The sequence below is a fragment of the Chanodichthys erythropterus genome, chromosome 4 (assembly GCF_024489055.1).
Source record: "Chanodichthys erythropterus isolate Z2021 chromosome 4, ASM2448905v1, whole genome shotgun sequence".
In the NCBI taxonomy this organism is placed as follows: domain Eukaryota; kingdom Metazoa; phylum Chordata; class Actinopteri; order Cypriniformes; family Xenocyprididae; genus Chanodichthys; species Chanodichthys erythropterus.
This window is the reverse complement of record NC_090224.1, coordinates 37,095,353-37,121,296: the sequence shown is the minus strand read 5'-3', so window position 1 is coordinate 37,121,296 and position 25,944 is coordinate 37,095,353. Positions and strand designations below refer to the sequence as shown.

Below are 25,944 nucleotides of genomic sequence, written 5' to 3'. Positions count from 1 at the left end.
GTGCATCACTGCTGTGCAAAAATATAAGTAAAGGAATATCCTGATCATATCTAACAAGAACAGCAGGAAAGATTTATTCAAAGATGTTTAAAAACAGCGCATCAAAGATGAGAAGGCAATCAAGAGAATGCAATCTTAAATGGTACACAAAAAATAAAGAATAAAAACAAACAAATAATAATTTATGTAATTCTGTTATGTTACAAACAGTCTGTATGCAGAATGCAAATGTGTATATCCAGTTCAAGAAAGATAGCCATCAGTTATCATCAATTTGATGATCACTTTAGTGATGCTGACCGTATTTGTGCAAAGTAAATGTCTTGTTATGTTTTGTTCACTCTAGAAAATGGTGGGCTGAAAATGGACAAACCCAGCAATTGGGTTAAATGTTTGCTCAACATGCTGGGTAGTTTGATTTAACTCAACTGTTGTTTAAAAATGACTATATGACTGTCTTAAAATGAATCCAAAATATGTTGGAAATTAAAAATCAGACACATAATTACTAGAGGCAACAATAATAATAAAAAAGTGAACATTTATTAATAAGAAATTTAATAAATGTTTGTTTAATTATTATTCATTAAACATATTAATAAATATTAATTTCCAACATACTTTGGGTTCATTTTAAGCAAGCAATACTTTAATTTTTAAATAATAATTGAGTTAAATAAAACTACCAAGCCAGTTGGGCAAACATTTAACCCAACAGCTGGGTCAAAACAACCCAATTGCTGGGTTTGTCCATTTTCAACCCTGGGTTGTTTTTAACCCAGCATTTTTTAGAGTGTAAGAATATTACTGCCTGTTTGAAAAAAAGTGTTGAGAATATTTTGTATTACTAGTAATTGTTGCTGGTTCATTTGGAATCTAACATAAATGATTCACTATTCAGTGAGTCACTAATTCTGACTCAGGCTGCATCCAAAAGCTTAAAAATGCTCCCTTCGGAGGATGCCTCCTAAGGTAGGAAAGTATGAAACGTGAATGTCCGAATACAATTTTAGCTTCACTTCTTGTCTCCAGAGACACCCTCATCTGATCGATTGTCTGCAGCCTTAGTCACAGAGTCAGATTCAAACCACTGATTTGTGAATGTTTTTGACTAAAACACCAAAAGAATCACCTCATCAGAGTCATTTACATGACAGGAAACATTGTCCCTTACTGTAAAGATGTTTTTAGAACTAATGTCACTCCATAAGACATATCTGATGAAACTACATATTGACACATACAGTTTTCATTGATAGAGACAAGATTGTAAATGACATTTTAAATAATTATAATTATTAAAATCATTTTGTTTGCAATCTGGAACCCAAACAGTATACTAAAATAAGCCAGTGATGTTTTTGCATTTGTCTTGTCCAGCAACTTAAAGGGATAGTTCACCCAAAAATGAAAATTTACTCACCTTCAAACCATCCTAGGTGCATATGATTTTCTTCTCTCAGTCAAACACAATCAGAGTTATATTAAAAAATCTTCTAAGCTTTATAATGGGAGTGAATAGTAATCAAGATTTTGAAGCCCAAAAAAGTGCATCCATTCCTCATAAAAGTAATCCATAGAGTTAATAAAGGCCTTCTGAAGTGAAGCAATGGGTTTTTGTAAGAAAAATATCCATATCCGTAACTTTATAAACTAAAATAACTAGCTTCCGCGCGTTCATGAGGGAGTCGAGTTCTGGCGTATGGCGTAGGATGTAGCGTAAGTTTAGGTGAGAGCAGATGCATCTTGCGGTTCAAACAAATAGGGCTGGGCAAAAAACTTAAGTTCCTCCCACATTTTTCTTTAAAAATTCTCATTTTAGACTTCTAATTCTGTTGTTTTGCTCTACCCTCTGTGTTTCCGCATTCGTCAATACGTCGGGTCATCGGTCACTCTTCTGCCAGAACTAGACTTGCGAACAGTTGCCAGTTATTTTAGTTTATAAAGTTATTAGGGCTGTCAATCGATTAAAAATTTCAGTCTAATTAATTACATACTCTGTGATTAATTAATCTAAATTAATCGCATAATTTTTGCTGTGAAAGTATTAAATATTTCAATTCAAATGAATCAATGCAGTGTTTTTCCTGGGTCAAAAATGGTCTTCGGTGGTGACAGACATGGTCATCCACACAAACAGTAAAAAGTGCCCTACCCACGTGATCTGCGAGCCCGATACTGACAATAAAGCACCCGTCACTCTCACTGTAATTCTTTCTTACCCTTTTTGCAAAAAAAAAAGAAAAAAAAAGTGGTTTTATAGCTTTGTAAGAGAAGATGTTTTTTTTGCTAAACCTGAAAAGTATTAAAAAGTAGCATTTTATATGAACTAATAATATAATTTTCTACCATATACAATTGCATGCACCTAGCTAACAACAACTTTCTTTGTTCTGGTTTCACCTCACTACAGTCTAAACTAACTGATTTTATAGGTAGGCATAATGTACTACACATTGACATTTAAATAACCTGAAAATAATGTGGATTATTAAGGCTAATTTTACTAACCACTCTTGCTAAATGGGGTAAGCACACTTATGTTCTCATTTCAGAGTTGTTCGAGTAAATGATTCATTATAGACCGTGTGGACAGATCAGTTGTTGTCATGATTCATTAAAATGAATCTGTTCAAATGAGTCATTAGGTCGTGAATCGGACGTTAGCGGACGTTGATGCGTTGCGTGCGAATTGCGACTGTTATTAGGACATCGCAAAAGATTTGTCAACACAGAAAACACTTCACCACTGGATAGGATTGTCTTTTTGTTTACTGAAAGTGTGGTTTATGTCAGCTGCACATGCAGGACACCTGTCAGAGAAGATGAGGTGACGTTCTTTTGAGCTTTAATCACACCCAACAGTTATTCAGGAAAAACATTCTCCGAATGCGCCTCGTGAAACATGGATTCGGTCTTACGAACTTTTAGCATCATGTCAGTTGATTTAGATTATTATGTGTGAGGTAGAGAGAGACGGTGCTTACTTTGAAAGAGCTTGCGCGCACGAGAACGGCTCCAGGTTCAAAGGTCAATACGGAATGGATTAATCTGCGTTATTTTTTTTAAGCGTGTTATTTTTCTCAGATTAATTAATCAAAATTAACGCGTTATTTATGATAGCCCTAAAAGTATAAATATGGATATTTTTCTTACAAAAACAAAACAAAAACATTGCTTCACTTCAGAAGGCCTTTATTACCCCCCTGGAGTCTTATGGATTACTTTTATGATGGATGGATGCACTTTTTTGGACTTCAAAATCTTGAGCCTCATTCATTCCTATTATAAAGAGCCAGAATATTTTTTAATATAACTCTGATTGTGTCTGGCTGAAAGAAGATAGTCATATACACTGAGGGTTGGCTTGAGTGCGAGTAAATCATAGGTTCATTTTCATTTTTGGGTGAACTATCCGTTTAAGCGCAAAACTTTATATCTACCAAAACACCCAACGGTCCTGCTGGATTCTGTTCTCGTTCTCTTACATGTTCAACTCTCAGACGGTGACAGATAAACCTTTACTCCATTGCTTGTCGAGCTATTTCTGGCATTGTCTCGATGCCATTCGTAATGTTGTCCATGTATCAGTCAGGCCCCTGTGGAGGGGTGTGTGCCATTTTACAGCATGTTTTCTATGGGAAGTACATGCCTGTGGCAGTGCTAATAGGATGTGCCTGCTCTAGACCCACAGAGGACCAGCAGCGCTGACCAGAGTCAGCAGCGACCCGCGAGTCCAGCTCTGATGGGCAGGAAATGCCTGGATCGACTCCAGACATTCTGTGAACTCCAAGCCAAGAAGTGTTCCCCTTTTAAAGGAACAGCACTTTCTCTGCGCATGATGCCACCATTAGCGCCGTGGCATACCGTCCCGTACCGTTGCGTGCGAACAGAGAGAGACATGTCTTGATTTGATGGGACAGCCTCTGGTTGCTTTCGGGGCTGTATAAACTCCTAGCCTCTCACCTTTTATCAGGGTTGCCATAGCTCAGTCCCAGAGGGGCTATTTCTTCCACTGCCCGGGCCACCCTGTCCACTTCTTATCTACCCAAACCACCTGCAGACTGTAATTCTTTATTTTTTCCTCTTCCGTGGTCTGTGGCATTTGCCCTTAAGCGCAAGTGGGAGTGATAGTGACTAAAATGAACTCTACGCTGACTGATCTGCTCAACTAATCTTGTTCTCAGCATTATGAGCACTTCATAAATCACACAACTCAATCTGTGGAGGTGTCACTTTCTTTGGTGGACTTGAATAACTTATGCACAAAAATCAAATTTAAGAGCCTAAAATCAGAGGTCCCACACCTTTGGGACTTTCCAGTTGTCAGATGTGGCGTCGCTCACATACTTAGCTTCCTGTAAACCTGTGTTTAACTAAAATGGGAGCTTGAAGATTGATAAAACATTTGCTAGCTTATCTGCTCCAGAGCCTGTTAATATTTGTATCAGAGCTTGATAGAAATGTTCCAGTTTCCACCACTAGAGGCCTCTGTGTCCTTAGCACATTTGCTTCTCCTGCAAACTAACAGCTGATCTTACATCATTTAGGTCAATTTGCATTAAATGTAAATAGCTACATGTACTTTATTTACAATATGAGGCATTTTATCATCTCACATAATTGTGTGCTATAATTAACACTACAACTCTCATTACACAACTAATAAGCAAACCTGATAAATGTAAGCAGGGGCTTCATGGACATGGATTTTATTTTGCTGTTCTATGTGAAATAAAACATAACTACACTTTTTAACTTCCTCCCTTAAAAGTATGTTAATCTAATTGTGTTTTTATGTGCAAGGGAAATGACATGAAAATGTAAAAGCAAATGATCTGCACAATGTGCAACACACCATTGAATTGACCTGAACTAGAAAGTGAATTAAAGGTCTGCATACCCCTCAGAACTGATCTGAGAATGAAGTGAATTTGAATTGAGCTTACAAACAAGACAATAATTTATATAACTGCAATAAGTGTAAATTTTGATGTGACGAGCAGGGCGGGCGAGAGCCGTGAGGGAACGGCGTGAGGCCGGTGACGCGAGTGATAATGAGCGTCACCTGCGAGGCGTGCCGGCCTCGAGTCTCTCACGGAGGAGCTCCGGAGGCATAAAAGGAGGAGCGACTACAATGAAAGACGAGAGAGGACCAGGCCTGGACTTTATTTTATGTTTTGTTATGTTTGTGTGGCCGGCAGACGTCCGCGAGGGTCTGCCGGCATTACTTTCGTTTTGTTTGTTTATTTTATATTAAAGTTTGGTTGAATGTTCGCCGGTTCCCGCCTCCTTCTTCCCATATCTACTAACCTCGTCACATTGGTGCCGAAACCCGGGAGGAAGGAGGGACATGCTGTCGGAGAGCCCTCGCTGCTGAGGGGGATCGCGGTGCTGCGGAGTTCGGGCAGCGCGGGAGTGAAGACCGCGAGAGGCTGCCCGAAGCGGTGGTACTGGAGCCCAGTGAAAGGTGGGACGGAGAGCTCGAGGCCGTGCCCCTGGGACGAGGTGGGGTGGCTGCCGTCCAAGAGGGAGCGGAGGAGTCGCCGCCGTTCGCCGTGGGCCGGAGCCTGCTGCCGTCCGCCATAAAGGGGAGGAGCAGGGAACGGGGGACTCGCTGCCGGCTGCCCTCAGTCGGAGGAGCCATCGCCGGCCGCCAGGAGGCGGTCGAGGATCGGGCCGTCCACCGAGCGTCCAGTGCCACCGCATGGCACCGCGAAGAAGAGCCTCTCGGCAGGCTGAGGACCAAGCGGCAGTGTGTCGGGGAACCGGACCAAGAATTTTTTTTTTTCTTTTTCCTCTCTCCCCTCTCTCGTCCTGTCGCTCCCCTTGCTTCCGTCTCCTTTCTCTCGTCTCGTCTGTCCTTACCCCCAGGTGCTGCGGCCGCCGAGACAGGCCCCGCGGGGGAGGAGAGCGCAGTCTCGGAGGTACCCCCCGGCCTGCGAGGGGCGTTGGGGGTATGTGACGAGCAGGGCGGGCGAGAGCCGTGAGGGAACGGCGTGAGGCCGGTGACGCGAGTGATAATGAGCGTCACCTGCGAGGCGTGCCGGCCTCGAGTCTCTCACGGAGGAGCTCCGGAGGCATAAAAGGAGGAGCGACTACAATGAAAGACGAGAGAGGACCAGGCCTGGACTTTATTTTATGTTTTGTTATGTTTGTGTGGCCGGCAGACGTCCGCGAGGGTCTGCCGGCATTACTTTCGTTTTGTTTGTTTATTTTATATTAAAGTTTGGTTGAATGTTCGCCGGTTCCCGCCTCCTTCTTCCCATATCTACTAACCTCGTTACATTTGACTTCAAAAGAAAAGCCAAAGCTTGACAAAGTCTTGTCTGAATGCTTAAAGAAGTTTGCTGTTTTTCAGAAAACTCTTGAAAAGTCTAGAAGTTTGAAGGTTTTATACAATAGGCCCTACAGACATACATTTAACTCATTTACATTGGTTCAGTTCAGAATTCAATTTTCCTGATCATTTACTCACCCTCGTGTCATCCAAGATGTTCATGTCTTTCTTTCTTCAGTCGAAAAGAAATGAAGGTTTCTAAGTAAAACATTCCAGGATTTTTCTCCATATAGTGGACTTCACTGGGGTTCAACAGGTTGAAGGTCCAAATGTCAGTTTCAGTGCAGCTTCAAAGAGCTCTACATGATCCCAGACGAGGGATAAGAGTCTAATCTAGAGAAACCATCAGCCATTTTCAAAAAAAAAAAATCTAATTTATATACTTTTTAACCACAAATGGTCATCTTGCACTGCTCTGAGATGCGCCACGCATTACGTAATCATGTCGGAAAGATCACGTGTGACGTAGGCGGAAGTACCGATCCAGTGTTTACAAAGCGAACGTGCAAAGACTAAGTCAAATGACCTTAAAAAAAAAAAAGCAACAATGTCGGATGATTTTGAGGATGGAGTAGAAAATGATTTTTTCGCCCTACTGTGTTACTTCTGCCTACATCACACATGACCTTTCCAACTTGATTACGTAATGCATGGAGCATCTCGGAGCAGTGCAAGACGAGCATTTGTGTAAAAAGTATATAATATATTTTTTTTTTTTTTTTAGAAAATTAGTGATGGTTTCTCTAGATAAGACTCTTATTCCTCGTCTGGGATCATGTAGAGCTCTTTGAAGCTGCACTGAAACTGACATTTGGACCTTCAACCTGTTGAACCCCAGTGAAGTCCACTATATGGAGAAAAATCCTGGAATGTTTTCCTCAAAAACCTTCATTTCTTTTCAACTGAAGAAAGAAAGACACAAACATCTTAGATGACATGGAGGTGAGTGAATTATCAGGAAAATTTCATTCTGAACTGAACTAATCCTTTAAGTTAATAATATTAAATGTAATAATATATTTGTTTCCTGAAATCTACAGTACAGCAGTATAAAACTGCTAATACTGGATGTGAGTATAATTCCCACATAGGTGATTTTGATTTATAAGTGAAATATTTTGTGTTTAAAATGTTGTTGATTACTTACATTATAAACATCAGTACTGTTCAAAAGTTTGGGGTCTGTAAGATTTTAATGAAGTTTCTTCTGCTCACCAATGCTGAGTTTATTTGATCAAAACAGTAATATTGTGAAATATTATTAAAATTTGAATATATAGTAAAGTGTACTTTATTCCTGTGATCAAAGCTGAATTTTCAGCATCAGTCTTCAGTGTCACATGATCCTTCAGAAATCATGATGATTTGCTGCTCAAGAAACATTTCTGATTATTATCAATGTTGAAACAGTTGTGCTGCCTTTTGTGGAAACCATGATACATTTTTATTTTCAGAATTCTTTGCTAAATAGAAGGTTCAAAACCACAGCATTTATTTGAAATATAAACCTTTTCAACATTATAAATGTCTTTATGTCACTCTTGATCAATTTAATGCAACCTTGCAAAATCTACTGACCCCGAACTTTTGAAAGTTTGTTATATTATTTCCAGAAGGGACTCACCTTGTGGCCTTGCAGTGTGTAGAGCTTCCTGATGAGACAGTGCATGAGCTCAGAGACCTCGTCCATGAAGAGCGCCAGACTGTGCAGGCTCCTGCGGTGCAGCACGATGGTCCTCCGCACAGACGGGTCGCTGTTCTTCACAAGCACAATCTTCCTGGAGTGTCTGTGATGGTGGTGGTGGTGATCTTCACTCTGTCCAGGAGCTTCCTCAGCTCTAATGGGCCTCCTGTTTGTACACTGCCGAGCGTGCGGATGCGTCTGAAAATGATACCACGGGTTGGAGTAAGCTCCCGGGGCCTCCGAGGCCATCGTCTTGGCCTGCTGATGATCGGCACACAGATAACATCCACGATCCTCCAGTGGTTCCAGTCTAGTCGAGCCGGAGGAGCCTCTGAAGGATGTTGAGGAGCAGTGGCCATGAGGGAAAGTGGGCTTGAGAGACGGGTCGTCCGTGAGGGTGTCAAAGCATTGAAAGCTTTGCTTGTGGGAGGCCATTTTAACTTCATCCAAAGGCCTGTGGCAGATGTCGGATGACTGGAGGTTGAATCAGAGGATAAAGGAACCACAGGAGAACATAGCAGAGCTACCACACTCACTCATCCTCTCCTTCCGCTCTGAAAAAGACAAAAACACATGCACGGGATATCATCACCAACAGAGGATTTCAAGTCAGTTTGTGTCAAGCTCATTATGACAACAATTGATATTAGAGAACTTTAGGCATAAATGCAATTGAATTGTTTGGGTCTATAAAGCAAATTGCAATGAAACATACTTTTGTAAGAATGTGGGCAGTTTCTGGAATTTAAACCTGGAAAGGGGCAGTTTTCCAGTTTTATTATTTAAAAAAATGTAAATAACAAATGTTATGATGTTAAATGAAAAACAAATATGTAAGATTCTGCACTATTTCTATGTGATTTCCTTAATAGCTATGCAAACTTGTCAAAAATAAGATGTTCTTGCTTCCATTAAAGATCACATGATCATAAGGTTTGACACAAACCTGTGCTTTAATACTTTGTGAAAATCATGAGAATTTTATTCAATTATCACTCAAATTTTAGGCTAAAATTATAATTTGTAATGCAAAAATAGTGCATCATATCAGCGTATTAGAATGATTTCTGAAGGATCATGTGACACTGAAGACTGGAATGGCTGCTTAAAAAAAATCAGCTTTGCATCACATAAATAAATTATCATTTAAAAGATATTAAAATAGAAAGCCCTTATTTTAAATTGTTATAATATTTCACAATATTACTGTTTTTTTTCTGTATTTTTGATCAAATAAATGCAGGCTTGGTGTACAGAAGAGACTTCTTTCAAAAACATTAAAAATAAACCTTTGACCGGTACTGTATATATATATATATATATATATATATATATATATATATATATATATATATATATATATATATATATATATATATATATATATATATATGGTACACACTGTATGCTTGCACTTGAATGCACACATTGCAGACTATAAGAAACATAGAATTTAATATCATTGCAAACTAGTTTAAACTAACAAGCTTAAACAAGAGGATAAACTCAGAAGCTTAAACAAAAAGACTGAATGCTTTCAACTCGATCCTGTTCTTAACAGGATTTAAAAATTCTCTGCTAAGTGATCCAAACACAACACTAAGCATTTATATTGTCATGAGAGTGTTTTTTTAGATTACCAACTGATACTTTACATTTAAATTTGAATTATTTATATCTTAACCTACCTTTCTCCCACCTTTTCTACCAGAATCTCCAGATCCAGATCATTAAAATCTTTTCTCAGTCACTTTCTTACAGAATCAAGTTTCTTTACACAAGCAACTACTGAAACTGAAAGTATGTGTGGTGTTGATGTTGAACCAAAGCTAAAAAAAATATCCAGATTTAACATGTGACCCTAAACCGGTACATCTGCAGGAATCCCACTGGCACATCATGACAGCACATTTGAGCCTGGCACACTCCACAGCTGAGGGAGCATTACTGAGCTCAAGACACACAAATGATGGACAGATATCAGAGACTAAGCAGGGATAAAAAGAGCAGACTTCGCCTGAATTAGACTAAAGAGCTTATCTACAAGTGCAGGGAAAAAGTGGAAGCAACATGTGACAGGATGAAGCTGCAGTAGAAGCCTATTGTTATTTTTGATTCAAGCACAAATGTGAAAATTAAAAATTAGCAAGCTATGTGATTTAAGAAAGCAAAGATGGAAAGCGAGAAATGGACAGGCATGTCGATTTGTTCAAAGAAAAGGTAGAACTCTAAATCAGTAAAATCTAACACAAAACTATTAACACAATTTGGATTTCCTAACAGCATGTCAGATCAGTGAATACACTGCTTTATATTCTGATCCACATATACATGTTTTCTCTGGAAATAAATTGGGGAAAAAAGGGGGCACAAATCCTCAGTTCCAGCTCTCTTTTTCCACTTACACTATCAGAACAATAACAGGGAACTGATACAGCCTGAGTTTTACTGCATAACAGGACCAAACCAGACTCTTTAAGTCTTACAGAAGCACGTAATAATCTGTAATATACACTACCGCTTAAAAGTTTGAAAAACTTCAATCATTTAATTCGGCAATGATGCATTAAATTGATCAAAAGTGACAGTAAAGACATTTATAATGTCACAAAATATCATCAATGATAATAGGAAATGTTTCTTGAGCAGCAAATCAGCATATCAGAATGATTTCTGAAGGATCATGTGACACTGAAGACTGGAGTAATAATGCTGAAAATTCAGCTTTGATCACAGAAATAAATTACATTTTAAAAATTACATTGTATTAAAATAGAAAGCAGTTATTTTAAATTATTATAATATTTCAGACTATTGTATTTTGGTAGAATAAATGCAGCACTGGTGACTTCTTTAAAAAAGACATGATTGACCACAAACTTTTGAACAGTTGTTGACTCTGCTGGACACAGTGGAGAAAAAATTGCATATGTATATATAGTAGAAAATGGCAAGCAATTTTGCATTTCTGACATCTAAAACAAGGCAAAATTTAGGCTGTCTGAGAAATGTAATGAATAAGGAAATTAAGAAATGAAACCAAACACCTTGTAATCACTGTTGACTTTGCTTACATGATGGGATATCATACATCTGAAACACAAAAATGAAACCAAATTCAAGGTAATTTCGGCTTGTTGATTAGTCATAGCCAGACTATATCGGGTCAATAGTTAACCAAGACGGTGAAATGACAGCTATTGTTTGCTGGGTAATGACCAATCACAGTATAGCACAAAAAAAAACTTAATAGGTGACATTTAAAGTATCACTGACACATCTGATTTCACCTCAAGGTTTAATGACTCAAACTGTGGATCCAGGAAAACTGAATCTGCATCTATCTTTCTGGAAAAAAAAGATGTGCAAATAAAATTGCCCAGAGGTCTGTTCCAATATCTGCTTTTGATGAGAACATTTGAAGGAAAGAGAATGTAAACAAATAATATAAATCATATGATGTCAATTATGTTACCCAAAACAAGTAAATTCCAGTGATGCTGCAGATGATCTGTAAGCTCAAAACACCATATGAAAAAGATGTTAAACAAACTTGAGTTAAGGACGTATATACGCACAGATCTCTGCAAATGCAGGCAAAAGCTTTGAATTCTGACTGGCACAATCCTATAATGCATCCTAGATAACTGCACCGGTGCTCCTCATTCTTCACTACTATATAATGCACCTGTTTTGATATTCTTGTAATCACCTATTGAACACCAAGTCCATCAAAAACACAGACTGAAGCACAGAAATGGTAGAGATTCTTTACTTTCCCCATAAAGATTTTCTAAACCAATAAGGTCAAGGTGACGAGTGTGAAAGCATTACATCCTCAACTAACTGCGATCCAAATGAACTGGGAAAGTCTTCAACCGTCCCTTACGAAGCACTGCAAAACACTCACCATCATAAGAACCATGATCACAATGTTGAGAAACCAAGAGCTCAGCAAAGCATCCTCTGAGTTTCCACACTCGAGCTGAGGAGGAGCAGGAGCTGCTGTGAACTGCCAGCTGAGTAGCGCCTGTCCCACCGGGGGCCTATCTGCTAATCGGTCCTTGGGAAGCTAAGGATAGAACGGAAAGCCTTCTTAATCACCCTGAGACTGCATCCAAATCTGCTGAGGCTTTGGACACATGACTAGAACTTGGCTATTGCATAAAAGAACAGACAAACTTAGCACATTGTAAGTAAAAGACTCTTGAGGACACTGATAGTTGATTTAGGACATGGTTACATATTTGCAGGATCCACTGAACACATAAATAAAGCTTAAGCAGCCTTAGTGTGTCATACACGGAGGTTCTGTTGAAGGTGGGAGTCTTCCAGTTCAGAAGACATCATGTAATCCATTTAGTTGTTAATTAAATATATATTAACTAGGAGTGTAATGGGTTCAAATCCCGGACGAGCCCCCAATTTTATGTTAAGACCCGCTCGTTTAAAGTCACAACGTAAAAGAGTGATCAGACAACAAAGTCTAATCAATGCAAATTGTTTTAATGAATTAAGCTAATACAACAACAATCAGTAATGATAATAAACAGAAGTCTAGAGAAAATAAAGAAATAATGATTATAATTACAACTAAATCTTTAACTACATGAGTCAACAAGTTCTTACATATTGCAAGAGTCACTCCTGAGAGAAACCTTCCCACAGAGAGTGCCTACCCCAAATAATACACAACATATACTCCAACTAATTATCAATTAAAACAAGGAACTCTAATCAAAAACTCCCACACTCAGCCCAAAAGGATCAGAAAGAGATTCAGGGTCATCACAATGTATTTGTTCAGTGCATACAGTCAATCACAGGTGATCCACACTCCAATCCAGGAGGGGGCGCGCTAGGTAATGCAACGCGGTTTGCTAACTGCCACAACAGGAAAAAGCACAGAAGAAGAAGAACAGATTTATGCATATATATGTTTAAATGTATTCTCTCAACCGGTGGCTTAACCATGGAAAGACATCAATAAAACAGCTTGAGAATAAAAACTCACATAGCATTACATTTACCTCAGGCAAGTCATTCAGTGTCCACAGCATGTTATTTCACTAGATAATGAACTCTAGAGGGGCATTTCACTAAATATATACACTATATTAGCTTATATATTCATTATATTTAATGAATCTTAATTATTTAATATGTTTAAATACATTTGGCATGAAAACAAGTTATGACATTAACTGTGTAAATGATCATATTTCAAAAATGAATTGGAGTAGAAAAATAATTGAAAAATAATTTTATAATTAGATTTGGAAGTTAATGCAAAACCTGCCTTATAATAATTAACACTAAAAAAAATCTAAATTGCACATATCTAAAATCTTAATAGCAACCCCCGCTGTACCGAACCGTGACTTCAATAACGAGGTATGCAACGAACCGTCATGTTTGTGTACCGTTACACCCCTAATATTAACTTTTTAGACAAAGGATAAGCTGATAATTATTTGCTCATAACTGATAAATGGCTCTTATTGAAAGTTGATGCTATTTTTTTTAAGTATGAATGGTAATCTAAGGTATTCTAAATAGGGGACATGAAGATGAACAATTAAATATCTAACATCAATCGATATCGATAAATTAAAAAGTCTCTAATACTGGGTAATAACTTACACAACTGTTCAAAAATTACAATTTAAATTAAATAACTGTTTTATTCCTTTGATGGCAACTCCAGTCTTCAGTCACATGATCCTTCAGAAATCATTCTACACACTATTTTTTTTTAGCTTGTTTAAGATTTAAGCATTTCAATTAATAGTAAAATTCCAACAAATTAAACTGAATAATCCTTATATATTACGAATTAGGAATTTTAAATAAGTAAAAACAAAACTAGATCTTCATAAATTAAAAAAATGTAAATGTTTAAATTTATGAATACGAATCGCATAAACTAAATGGTCAATTCCCATGTTCCATTAAAATGTATACAAAATGTTTTATTAAGCTCTAGTTTTTTTACTCATTTAAAATTCTTAATTCATAATATGAATAATATGTAAGGTTTATTAAAGGGATAGTTCACCCAAAAATGAAAATTTGATGTTTATTTGCTTACCCCCAGTGCATCCAAGATGTAGATGACTTTTTTTCTTCAGTCGAACGCAAATTATGATTTTTAACTGCAACCGTTGCCGTCTGTCAGTCAAATAATAGCAGTGATTGGGAACTTGAACAATAAGAGTCGAAAAAACTTCCATAGACAAATCCAAATTAAACCCTGCAGCTCGTGACGGCACATTGATGTCCTAAGACACGAAACGATCGGTTTGTTTGAGAAACCGAACATTATTTATATAATTTTTTACCTCTAATACACCACTATGTCCAACTTCGTTCAGCTTCCGGCTAGTGAGGTCTGATCGCGCTCTGACAGCGGCAGTGATGTCTCGCGCTCATTCAAGTATATGGGCGAGACATCACTTCCTTCTTCAGAACGCGTTTTTTGACCTCACTAACAGGAAGCTGAATGAAGTTGGACATAGTGGTGTATTAGAGGTAAAAATGATATAAATAACGTTCGGTTTCTCACACAAACCGATCGTTTTGTCTCTTAGGACATTAATGTGTCGTCACGAGCCGCAGGTTTTAATTTGGATTTGTCTAAGCAAGTTTTATTTACTTTTATAGTTGAAGTTCCCATCCACTGCAATGATTTGACTGACAGACGGCAACGGTTGCAGTTAAAAATCATAATTTGCGTTCGACTGAAGAAACAAAGTCACCTACATCTTGGATGCACTGGGGGTAAGCAGATAAACATCAAATTTTCATTTTTGGGTGAACTATCCCTTTAAATCAATTTGAAATGTGTAAATCTTAAAAAAAAAAAAGGCTTAATTAATTTCTCAGTATTTTTGGGGGATACTGTGATGTATTTTTTCTGTAGTTAATAGAAAGTTCAAAAGAACAGTATTTATTTGAAGTATTGTATTGTATTGTCAGTTTGATAAATTTAATGCATCCTTGCTGAATAAAAGTTTTCATTTCTTTCAGGCCCCAAACTTTTGAACAGTAATGTCACATTCAGTTTTAGTTTCAGTTTAGTTTTGATGGACTGATTTTAGTTCATCATTTCCTGTCTTTCCTGCTGGTTTCCTGTTGTGACAGGTAGAGTGCATATAAACTCTGGTACATCTCACTGTCAGCAAGCTAGATTACTATGCTCTTTGCATAAAAAAATCATATCATGTAAGTGAGTCTTGCAAGTGACATCTACAGTACCTCATCACTAAGAACAGAGCTCAGGAGGGTATCTAAGATGATCCAATTAACTTGATGGGTGGCCCAGATGCAAATGGATTAATGGCTCTTATTTAGCAGTAATTAGAACAATGCATATCACATCGCAGTCCTCCGGCATCAGTTCTGATCCAAACCAGAATTATTTTCATGAGGCTCTGCCAGCAATGCAAATTCAATTGATCATCTACTGTACATCCAGTCAAGAATCTGACTCAAAATCTGTTGAGCTGTGCTGAGTCAAAGCCAACTGGCATGAGATTTAACCATCAATGATGGTTGAATCAAGACAAATTTTATAAAAATGTGTGACTCAACTTTTCTCTCTAAGTAAAAATACTTCGATGGTTGCTTGTATGCTTATATATATCCTGAACTCAGGCTATACGACTTTTGGGAATCAGTATATCCAAAGCATTAGGAAACAGCTTTCTGCTGAATGATGGAGTAAACACACAAAAAAGTTAAGTACTCGCTAGTCACTCTTATCAGAAACAGCACCTTGTAAAGATAGCCTATCCCAAACCCCTGTTACCACATACTTTCTGGAAATTGCAAGGATAAAATGCTTATTCATCCAAGAGAGCCTTCCTGCGAATGCAGCAACTCAAGTGTGTCTTGCCATCTGTCAGTGTGTCATAAGAAGCTTGGCGGAGCGGATGGGTGAGTAGGGACATGAGATTGTTTTTCTCCTGAGTCATGTGCCGTAAGACCCCTGTAGAGTTCACACCCCTGCCTCCTCCCTCTGGGTCTTTCCTGAGTTAAGGAACCTCCCTAAAGATGTTTTAAAACCGTGGAGCCAGACTGCAAAGCACTGCAAGAATTCCAAGGAAACCTAAATATCCTTTCGTGATTTCTGGATAGAAAAGATGGAAACTAATATAAACAATCAGTTGTTATTCAACAAAATATTATGGTTGTTAAAAAGTCATTATCTTCTGAACAAGAATACTGTATATGAGGGTACTATGCCGTAACTGAATCTAGCCGTGATAATAAAATGCTCATTGGCATTTCTTCTTCTTTCCGGCTCACACGTGAGTTCTGACACCTCGGCTTAACTCCGGCCTCCTGCACTGACATGTCAGGCCTGATTACTGCAGAACCTGCTTTGATTCAAGCTGCAGCTGTTCAAGCTGTGTTTTAGACTACACCTTGTATATATGACTTAATTTTTATTTTTTATTTATTTTTTATTTATGAGTAAAATGCTATTCTTGAAAGACAATATGAAATTCTTAAAGCAAACACAGATTACTGTAATTACAAAATAAATTTCAGATATGTAGTATGGCTTCAGAAAACGTATGCAAGAAAAAAAATATGCAAGTGTATATAGTACCAAAAAGTTTGGAAACATTACAATTTTGAATGTTTTTGAAAGTAAAAGCTCACCAAGGCTGCATTTATGTAATCAAACATACAGTAAAAACAGAAATATTGTGAAATATTATTACAATTTAAAATATGAAAATATGAATATTGAATGTATTTTAAATTTTAATTTATTTATTTATTTATATGATCAAAGCTGAATTTTCAGCATCATTACACCAGTCTTCAGTGTCACATGATCCTTCAGAAATCATTCTAATATGCTGATTTAATGCTCAAAAAACATTTATTATCAGCAAATTATTCAGACTACTTTTATGATTTGTATAATTTTTGATGCTGTTTTGATATTGCATTGAAAGGAGCAACCATCCGTCAGTCACAATCTTTAAAATTTGGTAAGTAAATGAAGACAGAATTTAAATTTTTGGATGAACTCATTTTTTTACTTTTTTTTTTTGTGTATGCAATAACACATGACAGCACAAAAGTCGTTTTTTTTAATGCATGTTATTAATTTTATTTTGAACGATTCATCAATGTAGGCCTATGTTTCTCTTTTTCTTTTTTTGACCTCAAACTTATCAAAATACAACATTATTTTTTGATGAAACGACACACTTCTCATCACAATACGGGAGAAAAGATCTGTCACTATCATTTCATTTTAACTAAACACTTTTTTCTGTATAATTTTTACAGTTCTTTCCATACAGTTGTGGCCAGAATTATTAGACTCCTTCATAAATATGATCAAAGATGACTCTAAAAATAAATCTGCATTGTTTATCCCTTTGATCTTTAAATCATAAAATTAGCAAAAATCTAACCTTTCATTGAAGGAAAAGAATTGAACTATAAGAAATAAATGTTTTTCTCCAAAACACGTTGCCCACAATTATTAGCACCCCTAGAATTTTTTATGAGTAAAATATCTCTGAAGTATATTGCTATTCATATTTAAAAAATTTTAGCTCACCAGGGTGATCATGAACATGAAATTGGCCAGCCATGACTTCCTGTTCCACAGGAGTATAAACATGAGGAAACACAAAGGCCAAATTCCCTTAATCGTTCATCACAATGAGAAAAAACAAAGAATATAGTTCTGATATGCAGCAAAAGATTGTTGAGCTTCACAAAATAGAAAGTGGCTGTAAGAAAATAGCTGAAGCATTGAAAATCCCCATTTCCACCATCAGGGCAATAATTGAGAAGTTCCTATCAACTAAAGATGTTACAAATCTGCCTGGAAGAGGACGTGTGTCTAAATCGTCCTAATGTAAAGTGAGGAGGAGAGTTTGAGTGGCTAAAGACTCTCTAAGGATCACAGCTGGAGAATTGCAGAGATTAGTTGAGTCTTGAATCTCAGAAAGCCTAAAAAAATGTATCAAAAGCACCTACATCCCCACAAGCTGTTCGGGAGGTTTTCAAGAAAAATCCTCTGCTCTCATCCAGAAACAATCTCCAGCATATTCAGTTTTCAGACAAGACTGGAACTTCAAACGGGACAAGCTTCTATGGTCAGATGAAACTAAAATAAGAGCTTTTTGGCAGCAAACCCACCAGATGGGTTTGGTGCACACATGGATAAAAAGTGCCCCATGCCCACGGTCAAATAAACTGCTGGATCTTTAATGTTGTGGGCCTGTTTTTGTGCTGGAGGTCCTGGACATCTTGTTCAGATACATGGTATCATGGAGTCTACCAAATACCAACAGATAAAAAAATCAAAACCTGACCTGACTTCTAGCTTTTGCTAGAAATCTTATAATGGGCTGTGGTTGGATCATCCGTCGGGACAATGATCCAAAACAAACATCAAAACCAGCACAAAAATGTGACACTGAGCACAAAATGAAGCTTCTGCCATGACCGTGCCAGTCTCTTGACCTGAACCCTGAAGAAAATGAGTGGAGTGAACTGAAGAGAAGAAGCACCAGCATGGAGCTGGAATCTGAAGGATCTGGAGAGATTCTGTATGGAGGAATTGTCTCTGATCTCTCCTCAGGTGTTCTCCAAACTCATCAGGCGTTATAGAAGACGACTCAGAGCTGTTATCTTGGCAAAAGGAGGTTGCAAAAAGAATTGAATAAAAGGGTGCTAATAATTGTGGGCAACGTGTTTTGGAGAAAAACATTTATTTCTTAATGTTATTTCCTCCCCACTTTCAATTCTTTTCCTTCAATGAAAGGTTAGATTTTTGCTAATTTTATAAATTAAAGATCAAAAGGATAAACAATGCAGATTTATTTTTAGAGTCATCTTTGATCATATTTATGAAGGGGTCTAATAATTCTGGCCACAACTGTATAATCAGTGTGCGCCAAAAGTGACGTGCATTAAAGGGGATCTTATGCTTTTTTGATTTGACCCTTCAAACCTTAAATCTAGTGTGTAACACAGCTGCTTGTGCATCTAAACACTCTGCAAAGTAATAAAACACAATGTCTATGCCAAAGGTGAATCTCTCCAACAGAAAACACTTGCCTGAAATCCCCGGTTTGTAGTCCTGCCATTATTCCTGTGACGTAGTAACATCACCTCATCTGCATGATGCCCATCTGCAGGATACAGACAAATGTAGTAATATAAGGACAGGAAGAAAAAACTAAAACAAAGCATTCAGACAGAGAGAAAAAAACAGGTGCTAAAACCATGTAAATTATTATAAAAAAAAAAAAATTATAAAAAAAAGTAATAATGTTTTTTTTAACATTAAATCATGTAAAATTTTAGAAGACCCCCTGAAAAAAATTATAAACTGTAAATGCCCTTTAAAACACATTTGTAATACAGTACTTACTGAAGCAATATCAGCCACTAGGGGCATCAATCCAAACAAACACCACAATAAACCCAAACTGACCCCTCCCATCACTGTACATTTAACACACACATCCAAAACCTTCTAAATGCAATTTACACAAATTTGTATAGTCATTTAGTCAATGCATCATACCATAACTTATATTAATTTAATATATATCTGTAATATGTTTGCCAACTGAAAATCTGATATCCTAAACTTATATTCTGAAAGAAAAAGCAATACATCTCATAAGGTACAACAATAGTTGGTGTGTTTTTAAAAGAAAACAAGAGAGAGACAAAGATGAAAAGCAAGAGAAAAAAAAGGAGGAGGAGGGCAAAGAGAAATGTGAGCATCACAAAAAAAAGGCTGTGTGAACATGAGACACTTTATCAAATGCTAATTTCACTGTTTTTCCATAATCAACCTCTCTTGCATTAATAAGCAGCTGAATTAATTCTGACACATATGCAAGGTTGCATTCACACCGACCTGCTTAAGAGCACATCTTTACCTGCAGTACATGTATTAACATGTCACATGACTCTTTGACATCATTTACACCAACAAGGGCTCAAAATTTTGCTGGTTAGCATTGCCTAGTTTGCCCCTGCTGGCACATGTTGAAACTACATCTTATGACAGCGGCAAAATCATCTTTCTCAACTGACCGCCGTTCAAAAGTTTGCAAGCAATATTTAAATATATTATTATAGCTGTTTTACCAGTGTCTGGTTTGTTTTCGTTGAGTTAGAAACAGTGTAAACGCTATCGTCACGTGTCCTGGACAACTTCAACGGACTGCCTACTCACCTGTCAATCATCCAACGCGCTAAAAGGGATTTAACCACTGATCTGTTATATTATTATTATTATTTATCCAGGGCTTGACATGAACTTTTGTGGTTTTCCAAAGTTCCTAGCCACACAGCATCACTGACCACAATCTTGACATCGATACATCGTGCCATTTAGATATTTTTTATATTATCTCATAATTTGGCAGCAGGTTTATTAGGCTGCTGTCACTTTAAGACCTGACGCACAGATCCATTATACTGTTACACATGCGTTTTCTTTCTCAACTGTTTATGTTCACTTAAAACAAACTGACTGTGTTTACGTGAATACTCACCAAGACCGGCATTTTGACATTATTTTGTGTGTATTTGACTGTTTAAGTGGTGAAAAAGAACTCAATTTAGGACTGAGAGGCGACTTTATGTGGCACAATATGGGTGTGAGAACAAAATCTGCAGCAATGAGTAAAATTATGTGCAATATGCACAATCTGATGCTGAAATTCAAGCCCTGTAACACCAACAATATTCATCTGGAGCAAATGAAACGAGTGAGTGAGAGGAGGAGGGTTTGTGTGTCGACTCGCTATCAGAGAGATGAGAGAGAGAGAAAGAGCAGCTGGTATTGTGTGTCTATTCTGAGGAAAATGAGTATTGGAAGTGTTTCAGATATTTTAGTACTGATATGTGTCAAAAAATGCACTTAGTTTATTATTTTAGAGGCCTTTTTAAAAGACTACAATTGAAAATTGTATATAAAATTCACTGACTGCGTTACACGCCACTGCTGAAATACACCCGCGTTTGGCTGGTGATAATGTCAAGCCCTGAACATATCTATAAAATCAGCATCTTTGCTTCTAGCATATGATCACTTTAGCGAACATCCTGTTATGCACCTGTCAAGACAACTGTCCCGCTTTAAGGGCACTATGACTCATTTCCATGATTTTCATTTGAAGTGAAGTCTTAAGGAAACAGATCTGACTATCCACCAGGAAAAGATGCCTTGCAAACTCATAAACAACATCACTCTAAAATGTTTGCGCACATGAGGGGAAATGATATGACTTTGTGCGGTGGCCAAGGTCAGCTGCTACTGATCCTCCCCCTGTTGTCACACTGTAAACACATGGGATCAAGGCATCGGAAATTCTCTTTTGTCAGAACAACATATTTGAGGATAAACGCAATGGTTTTTGGTATAGCTGTTGTTATGCAGGAGGGTTCAGAGGTGCTATGTGCTTTTATTGTCGTCACAGGCAAAACGCTTGAGCTGAGCACTTTCTTGCTCATGTGATTTGTCTAGAAAGCAGGTATAAAGTCTGCGGCAGACGTAACAGGACGAAACGGATTATAACATCTCTCATCATAATCATTACTGTGCTTTCAGGAAATTGGTTGAGTAAACATAGACACAATAGTTAGGGACTTCAAACAAGATGTTAGTGGTCGGCTATGATTGATCACAAGCATCATGCTGTGCTAAACTCCTCGAGAGGTTTCTTTTTGTCTCTCTATGAGCTGTCAAACCTAATAAATATTTACAAACACAGAAGCAATGCTGACATTTCATTCTCAGAGACTGAGAAACCTTGAGTGTTGCTCTTTTGTATTTCATCATTCATACCAATATTAAATAAACGGCTTAATGCGTTTTTGCGGTTCATATAGGTCATAGATCATTGGAACAAAAAATTCCAGAGTGTTGGGCTGTCACCAAAACTCCTGCCAGCGGCAGGACAGGAAATGACGTGACTTTTTACACAGACTAAATGAAAGATCCACATTGCAATTAGGAAGCACAATAGGAACATCCTCCTCCACATTGGGGTTAAGAGTTATGACACTCCTGGGAGCTCCTGTGCTTTACAAAAACAAGCCTGTAGAGTTTGCAGCCTACTCACGCTGACCCTGGTAGGATGTTCACAGAATCAAGATCTGACTATATATCTGACTCTGGGACACTGATTACACCTACAGTACATGTCAGATCCTTATGGGGATTGTGGGTCACAGGTGTGGAAGATCCTGGCACAGATGTCATGTAAACTGCTGAAACTATTCTTATAGCTTTGTGTTTTCTCAGGATGCATTATGGGTTACAGTGCAGTGACGAACCTGTGCTTTGACTTTTTAGTCATAAAAAGATTTAAAATGCTTAAAGGGATAGTTCACCCAAAAATGAAAATGTGATGTTTATCTGCTTACCCCCAGCGCATCCAAGATGTAGATGACTTTGTTTCTTCAGTAGAACACAAATGATGATTTTTAACTCCAACCGTTGCAGCTGTATAATGCGTGTCAATAGGAACTCTATCAATAAGAGTAAAAAAAACATGCACAGACAAATCCAAATTAAACCCTGCGGCTCGTGACGACACATTGATGTCCTAAGACACGAAACGATCGGTTTGTGCGAGAAACCGAACAGTATTTATATCATTTTTTACCTCTAAAACACCACTATGTCCAACTGTGTTGAGCATCCGGTGCGTGAGGTGTGTATGCGCTCTGGCATGGTTTAAACATGGTGCCTGTAGTACAACAGTTGTTAAACAAATGGAAGTTAACTACTAAAAAACATGGTTTTATTACATCAAAACTTCATTTTATTTTGTTACTTTTCCTAAGGGCAGCTTTACAAATAAAAAGGACACATACAAAGATCTTGTTCACATACCTCAGTTGGATGTGGAAAAACCATAGGCACAGCGGATGGTTAAAGTTGTACGTGATCCTCTCCTGTGATGTAAAATCATCAGGGGAAAAATGATCGCTGCAGACCCTCAACAACTTTAGTACGTTAATGAGTGTGCTAATATTTCCAGCCGAAGAGCAATCAACCATAACTTCAGGTGAGCAGGCTCAGAAGTTGGGAATACGTGGAAAGTCACCACTCCCGAATGAGTTCGCGCGAGAGAACGTAATCTTTTAGTTTTAAGTCAGTTTGAACAATCCGGATAAGTGCAAGTAAGTACCATTTTGATTAGCCGTCGTACCTACAATGTTTGTGCACTGTGTAAACAATGAGTGACGTATATACGCGAGAGATCACTTCCGGCGCTTGCACAAATGCTCACGCACCGGATGCCGTTGGACATAGTGTGGTTTATTAGAGGTAAAAAATGATATAAATACTGTTCAGTTTCTCGGACAAACCGATCGTTTCGTGTCTTAGGACATCAATGTGTCGTCATGAGCCGCAGGGTTTAATTTGGATTTGCCTGTCGTGTTTTTTTGACTCTTATAGACGAAGTTCCCATTGACACGCATTATTTGACTAACAGACGGCAACGGGTGGAGTTAAAAATCATCATTTGTGTTCGACTGAAGAAACAAAGTCACCTTCATCTTGGATGCCCTGGGGGTAAGCAGATAAACATCACATTTTCATTTTTGGGTGAACTATCCCTTTAATTTTATAACACAACAGTTTTTCAAATGATATGAAATAGTTTGAATTTATATCGTTTTGCACATTTAAAAAAATAATTTAAATTTGTCAAATTCATGAAAAACCACTTGACCCCTTCATTTGGTACACTCAGGATCTAAAATTAACACTCGCCAATCGCCATATGCGAGTAGAAATCTGTGTTGGCGAGTATATGAAACGGTGTCACTCGTCTGTAACATTTTTATGAATTCTAACAATGCATGAATGTGAACGATGCTTGGGACAGTTGACAGGCCAGTTTAAGCCTTGACAATTGAAATATTCAGGTGCAAGAAGACGCAAAAGGGCGCTCATTTTGTTAGTGCGAATACTAAACTGAGCTCTCTTTCACGTATTCTTGCACTTAAGCAGACAAATTCACACAAAAATATGTAAAAAAAAAAATATACAGAGTATCCAAGTAAATATAATCAGATTTATTTTAAGTGAATGTAAACAGTTGAGAAAGTAAATGCATGTGTGACAGTATCAGTATATTAGATCTGTGCATTCGCTCTTAAAGTGACAGCAGCCTAATATTCCTGCTGCTGTCTGTGTTTTTAATGTTAATCGAACAACAAAAAGAAAAATCACTCACTGCTCTTGACTGAATAACTTTTGTAACTTTATGAAGGATTAATTATGGAAGTTTAATCTATACAGTGAAGACTGCAGTGTTATTTTACATTTTCTTACTTTACTAAATTTCTGTACCTGAAAATACTATTTCATGTGTATCTTTGTTATATTGTATTTATTTGTGCTTTTGTTTGTAATTTGATTATTTGTTTTTATTTAATTACTGACTGTTTATTTGTCTTTAATATTTTAATTTATATTATTTAGGCTATAGGTTTAGCTGTAGTAATGAAATTAGAATAGACAATTCTGAATTTTGTAATTCTGGCTTTTATAATGGCCTGTTTTTGCAAAAACAGTTTCATTGCCGGTAAAAATATTAAGTCACTTGGCACTTGATACACTACATCATATGACATTTATATTAATAATATAAACAATTTAAAAAGAATGCTTGTACCTTAATTGTTTTGTCATTAGTGTTATTGATGTTAAAATCTTTAATTTTGATATTTAGATTTTTATTTTTATACAAAAAGTTAAGAAGTACTTCCAAGGTCAAATTGTTTTGAATTTTTTTCTAAAAGTCTGGAAAATGTATTAAATAGATCAAAAGTTACAGTAAAAAACATTTATAATGCTACAAATTATCTGTGTAAAATAAAAACTTTTCAACTTTCTATCAATTAATGAAAAAATTTATCACGGTTTTCATAAAAATATTAAGCAGCACAACTTTGATAACAAGAATAAATGTTTCTTGAGCAGTAAATCAGCAATGATTTCTGAAGGATCATGTGACACTGAAGACTGGAGTAACGATTCAGCCTCACCATAACATCAATAAATTACATTTTAAAATAAAATAGAAAACACTTTGTAATAATATTTTCACAATATTCCTGTTTTACTGTATTATTGAACAAATAAACACAGCCTAGGTGAGAATAAGTTTCACCTTTTCGAACAGTTTAATGACTTGGGAAATATTTCTGTGACATAGAGGTGCGTTTGTTTCATATTTAAAACATTACATTTCACAATTAGTATGCATGGCGAAAGTATCCTGACAATGCTGAGCGGGAGGAGACAAGGCATAAATGTTGATATTGGAATCGCTTACCTCGGAGAAGGAAAATGAGGAGCTGTATTCCCTCTCCCATGGTTGGCAGTGGAACTCCAGCCTCATTTTCTCAGTTAATGGCACCTTTCAGTATCTGCGGTAAACAGGTGCTGGACTCGACAGGGCTGGCGTATTCACACGCAGGTACAGGTGGGTGGCCGTTGGCCGCTTGCTGCATCCCTCAAGTTTTCCAGGGGTTCCCATCTGTATCCATGCGCTGGCTCCACCACATGGCACAGGGCCCTGGGCCGGGTCTGGTCCATTCTTTAGCTGGCCTTGCACCACGCCTGCACCACATCTGCTTGCCGAGTCTGTTGTTCTACTACAATGAGCAGGAATGCAGGAGAACAGCTAGACCTATAATCCCCAGCCACCAGTAATGGATGCCAAATATGAATAGTAAGCAGGTTATTATTCTTCTCAATCCACACGCTGGTATGTGCAGTGACCATATTGACAGACACAGAGTCCTGATCTGTTTGGAAGGCTTGCAGTGATATAGATTAGGTATAAACTGTTGTCATACGACAATAGTTCTCAAAAATCACAGGGTCACT

At 37.4% G+C, this 25,944-nt stretch overlaps 1 protein-coding gene across 1 annotated transcript in view; it reads right to left on the bottom strand.

Moving 5' to 3' along the window:
* rp1l1b (rp1 like 1b) overlaps positions 1-25,453 on the bottom strand; it is a 40,341-nt gene extending 14,888 nt beyond the window's left edge. Inside the window, exons 1-3 of the mRNA XM_067382915.1 lie at positions 25,388-25,453; positions 11,935-12,096; positions 7,965-8,498 (exon numbers count right to left, since the gene is read on the bottom strand). Coding sequence (XP_067239016.1) covers positions 7,965-8,498; positions 11,935-12,096; positions 25,388-25,453 — 762 coding nt within the window. The remainder of the gene's footprint in view (positions 1-7,964; positions 8,499-11,934; positions 12,097-25,387) is intronic.
* Positions 25,454-25,944: the final 491 nt, after the last annotated feature.